This window comes from Sinocyclocheilus rhinocerous, unplaced genomic scaffold, assembly GCF_001515625.1.
Source record: "Sinocyclocheilus rhinocerous isolate Xijiao unplaced genomic scaffold, SAMN03320098_v1.1 scaffold4270, whole genome shotgun sequence".
NCBI lineage: Eukaryota > Metazoa > Chordata > Actinopteri > Cypriniformes > Cyprinidae > Sinocyclocheilus > Sinocyclocheilus rhinocerous.
Genome location: NW_015630526.1, coordinates 4,063 through 9,017, shown reverse-complemented (window position 1 = coordinate 9,017; position 4,955 = coordinate 4,063). Strand labels below are relative to the sequence as shown.

At 40.2% G+C, this 4,955-nt stretch overlaps 1 protein-coding gene across 1 annotated transcript; it reads left to right on the top strand.

Moving 5' to 3' along the window:
• The first annotated feature begins 35 nt into the window (after nucleotides 1–35).
• On the top strand, nucleotides 36–1,405 carry LOC107740404 (transmembrane protein 108-like). The gene is made up of 3 exons (XM_016552824.1): nucleotides 36–251; nucleotides 806–973; nucleotides 1,073–1,405. The coding sequence occupies exons 1-3, from the start codon at nucleotides 36–38 to the stop codon at nucleotides 1,403–1,405; spliced, it is 717 nt and encodes a 238-aa protein (XP_016408310.1).
• The last annotated feature ends 3,550 nt before the right edge of the window (nucleotides 1,406–4,955 follow it).

Genomic DNA, 4,955 nt, shown 5'->3' with positions numbered 1-4,955 from the left:
AACCTGACTCACCTGACTCAGAGGAGACTGAGAATATGCTGGAAAATGTAGGCACAGAGGAAGAGTTGGACTTTGAAGATTTTGAAGATTCTGGTTTGGATCCAACCGATGGGCTACTGGACCCATCCTCTGGTCCATCACCTGCCACCACCAGCTCAGCCGTCATTCCAACTCCCACCTCTCTCCAGACCACTGCACGACCTTCAGGGCCTGCATCTGATATCACTACAGTTGCACTTGAGCAACAACTGGTAATTATGCCGTGTCACATTTTAATATTTTTTATTATACTGTGTCAGTGGACTTCCCAGTTGCTCTGGATAATTTAGACTTATATTGTACTATAATAATTATTATTATTGTGTAATAATATTAATCATCATCATTACTGTATAATAATAGTTAGAAAATGTATTTGTATATCACTTTTCAAAAACACATTTTCAAATCACAAAAAAAATACACAATGCAATCATGAAATAGACAGATATGAAAGACAATGACAAACATCTGAAGAATACATAAATGAATAAAAGCATAATTTAAAAGATAAGCTCTAATTAAAATCCATTTTATAAAACTGTTTTTAAAAGAGTATTATATTTTCCAGATTGGGCATGCTTGTCCCTGCTCTGCTGCTGCTAGTCCCTCTTCACTGCCATCACCCGTCACCCCTGCAGCAGCACCACAACAACTGGCAAGTCTTTTGTGACATGTTGGATCAGTGGTGTTATTGTCTTGCTTGTAATTGTTTTATTTTGATGTTTATTTCATTAGTATTCTTTTTTATTATTACATTTAACAGGTTGCAAATGAGCAGACCACTGCACCCTCTGGCCCAACAGCTGTCCCCACCAGCCTAGCCTCTGCTCCTCATTACATTTCCATCGTCTCAGCCTCTCTTGCCACTACTCCAACTACAGGTCCCTCTGGGCCACCTGCCATGACTCCTGCAGCACCACAGCAACAGCTGGTAGGTCTTTTGTGACATGTAAACAGTGTGAAAGATGTGCTATTTTTCTGCCTGTGATATTGTTTTTATTTTATTTTTATATATTCATATATTTGCCAGGCTGTGGATGAGCGCAATATCCCAGGGATGGACAGAGTGGACAGCCTGGCACAGTACTTGGTGGGACTGAGGAATGAAACTGGACAAACACTTAACTCCCAGCAGGCCAGTACCGTCATAGCTCTGTGGCAGAACCTTCTACCATATGACCAGCAGCGTGTGACGTACTCTGCACGGCACCAGTCACGTCTGACAACAGGACGCTTCAGGTGCTCTAAAAAGAAACCTGAATTCACGGAGCATGACACGTTGTGTCCTAGGATCGACAGGATCCCCTGCCCAGTGTCCAGATTGCTGTCGTCTGGTAGAGTGCATTTTTGCAAAACTCTGTGACATCCATAAAAGTCCAAAAAAACATGGTAAATATGCACTGACTAGATGGACTCTAATTCTCAGAGACTACAGCCCTCTGCTCCTCATTACATTTCCATCGTCTCAGCCTCTCTTGCCACTACTCCAACTACAGGTCCCTCTGGGCCACCTGCCATGACTCCTGCAGCACCACAGCAACAGCTGGTAGGTCTTTTGTGACATGTAAACAGTGTGAAAGATGTGCTATTTTTCTGCCTGTGATATTGTTTTTATTTTATTTTTATATATTCATATATTTGCCAGGCTGTGGATGAGCGCAATATCCCAGGGATGGACAGAGTGGACAGCCTGGCACAGTACTTGGTGGGACTGAGGAATAAAACTGGACAAACACTTAACTCCCAGCAGGCCAGTACCGTCATAGTTCTGTGGCAGAACCTTCTACCATATGACCAGCAGCGTGTGACGTACTCTGCACGGCACCAGTCACGTCTGACAACAGGACGCTTCAGGTGCTCTACATACAAACAATACATATGAATACTTTTTATACATTTTTGTCAAAACAAAACATACATGTGTAGGTGTCCGCTAATGCAACTAATTGATAGAACTGTTTCTTGCATTGCTATGTAAATTAAGTTATTTATTATCTATATCATTGTTACATAAGTATGTTCACTTATGTACACTAAGTACATATATTTGACTGTATGACATTCGTAATAAGCCATTGTCCTATTTGTATCAATTAATTAGTGATTAATTAAATGATTCGTAATATTTCAGTTAGAGTTTTTGGTTAGAGATGCCTGCTCCAGTCGGGGATCGAACCGGCAACCTTTGGATCCACAGCGCCCCATGCAATATTACAGCAAAGTGTTATCTATGGACATATTTCTCAAACTAATAATGTAATATATGTGTCCTATAGCTTCTGACGGGCAGCAGAATCAATATTAACTCTCATTTCCTTTCAATTTCTACTCATTTTTCCAAACCTGGGCCGCAGCGGTGAGCGCACCAAAGCCTAACCACTAGACCACCAGGGAATGGCTAGAGGGCTGCACTCTTGATAACAGCGTGAGAATAAGCAGACAGCAATTCTGGCCTCAGTCACGTCGAAAACCAACAAGTCTGGTGCAATCGCTAGACACTTTTGTTGGTGGGCCAGTGGCGCAATGGATAATGTGTCTGATTACGAATCAGAAGATTCTAGGTTCGACTCCTGGCTGACTTGCTCTGTGATTACTTTTCACAGGCTGTTTTTGTTGTTGTTGTTTTGTTTTTTTCCGAAAAGTCCAGAAGAAAAGACAAAGTAAATAGATCATAGATGGAAATAATCCGCAACTTATCCGATTAAAAACTGTTCCTTCCTCCGTTTCAAAACTGGTGTTATATTGAAGTGACACCACGTCCTTAGGGAATTTGGCTCTTATAAATCTTGTTCCATCTGCCACCATTGTCCCTGGGTAATACCTCCTTCTCAACGGCAGTATCGGTGTAACTCCCCAGCTTTGCAGTTTTTGTAGTACATCCTTGTCATTGATATAATTAGGCAAACGTAAAAAAGTAACCACCCTCTCCATTTCACAAAGTTTGCTCACTTTACCCATTTGTCCATTTAATAGTAGTCCATTCAATAAATTGTCACAGTCCATTTCATTCTCCATTGTAAGTTCATACTCAAAGTAATTTTTTTCCCTTAGTCCATATAGTTGACCTTTTCCAGTATTGTCCTCAATAGCTTTGATTATCATCATAGCAGTTAGCTTTTCCGGATTTTCCACAGTCATTGTCAATGTTGTTTCTTTCTTGTATTCTCTTTGATATCTCATTTTGTCTTTTAATCTATTTATCATTTCATTTCTCTGACTTTCCTCTTGTCTCTTTTCACCGTTTGTATCAGCCTTTTCTTGACTGTATGACATTCGTAATAAGCCATTGTCCTATTTGTATCAATTAATTAGTGATTAATTAAATGATTCGTAATATTTCAGTTAGAGTTTTTGGTTAGAGATGCCTGCTCCAGTCGGGGATCGAACCGGCAACCTTTGGATCCACAGCGCCCCATGCAATATTACAGCAAAGTGTTATCTATGGACATATTTCTCAAACTAATAATGTAATATATGTGTCCTATAGCTTCTGACGGGCAGCAGAATCAATATTAACTCTCATTTCCTTTCAATTTCTACTCATTTTTCCAAACCTGGGCCGCAGCGGTGAGCGCACCAAAGCCTAACCACTAGACCACCAGGGAATGGCTAGAGGGCTGCACTCTTGATAACAGCGTGAGAATAAGCAGACAGCAATTCTGGCCTCAGTCACGTCGAAAACCAACAAGTCTGGTGCAATCGCTAGACACTTTTGTTGGTGGGCCAGTGGCGCAATGGATAATGTGTCTGATTACGAATCAGAAGATTCTAGGTTCGACTCCTGGCTGACTTGCTCTGTGATTACTTTTCACAGGCTGTTTTTGTTGTTGTTGTTTTGTTTTTTTCCGAAAAGTCCAGAAGAAAAGACAAAGTAAATAGATCATAGATGGAAATAATCCGCAACTTATCCGATTAAAAACTGTTCCTTCCTCCGTTTCAAAACTGGTGTTATATTGAAGTGACACCACGTCCTTAGGGAATTTGGCTCTTATAAATCTTGTTCCATCTGCCACCGTTGTCCCCGGGTAATACCTCCTTCTCAACGGCAGTATCGGTGTAACTCCCCAGCTTTGCAGTTTTTGTAGTACATCCTCGTCATTGATATAATTAGGCAAACGTAAAAAAGAAACCACCCTCTCCGTTGCGCAAAGTTTGCTCACTTTACACATTTGTCCATTCAATAAATTGTCACAGTCCATTTCATTCTCCATTGTAAGTTCATACTCAAAGTCATTTTTTTTTCTTAGTCCGTATAGTTTACCTTTTCCAGTGCTGTCCTCAATAGCTTTGATTATCATCATAACAGTTAGCTTTTCCGGATTTTCCACAGTCATTGTCAATGTTGTTTCTTTCTTGTATTCTCTTTGATATCTCATTTTGTCTTTTAATCTATTTATCATTTCATTTCTCTGACTTTCCTCTTGTCTCTTTTCACCGTTTGTATCAGCCTTTTCTTTACCTTGTGTAGTTGGTTGCTGTTCAGTCCGTCCTTTCTCCATTTCAGCTCCATTTCTCTTCCTTCTCGATACCACAGTTGCCCATGTTTCATTGTCATCCTTTCCATTGTCTTTCATAATCCTTCTTTTCAAAGTAATGTCTCCTTCAAAATCATTGTTCTTTTCCTCAAAATCCTTGTCCAGATCTGGTCCATTAGCCAATTTTTCTATTCTTGTTAATTAGTTTGGCAACCAAAAAACAAAAACAAAAGTAGCTCAACCCCAAACAGTTTTAAAACTGCCTGGGGTTAAACAAACCTAATCAAAAATAAAATACTGCAAACTTTATAACATGAAATTAAACAAACAAATACAAAACAAATGCAAAAAAAATGGGGGAGAGCCTTTCTCTCCAACTGCAGCTCAGCACTTCCTTTCCGGCCCTCTAGCGCCCTCTAGACAGACTCAAACATGTGC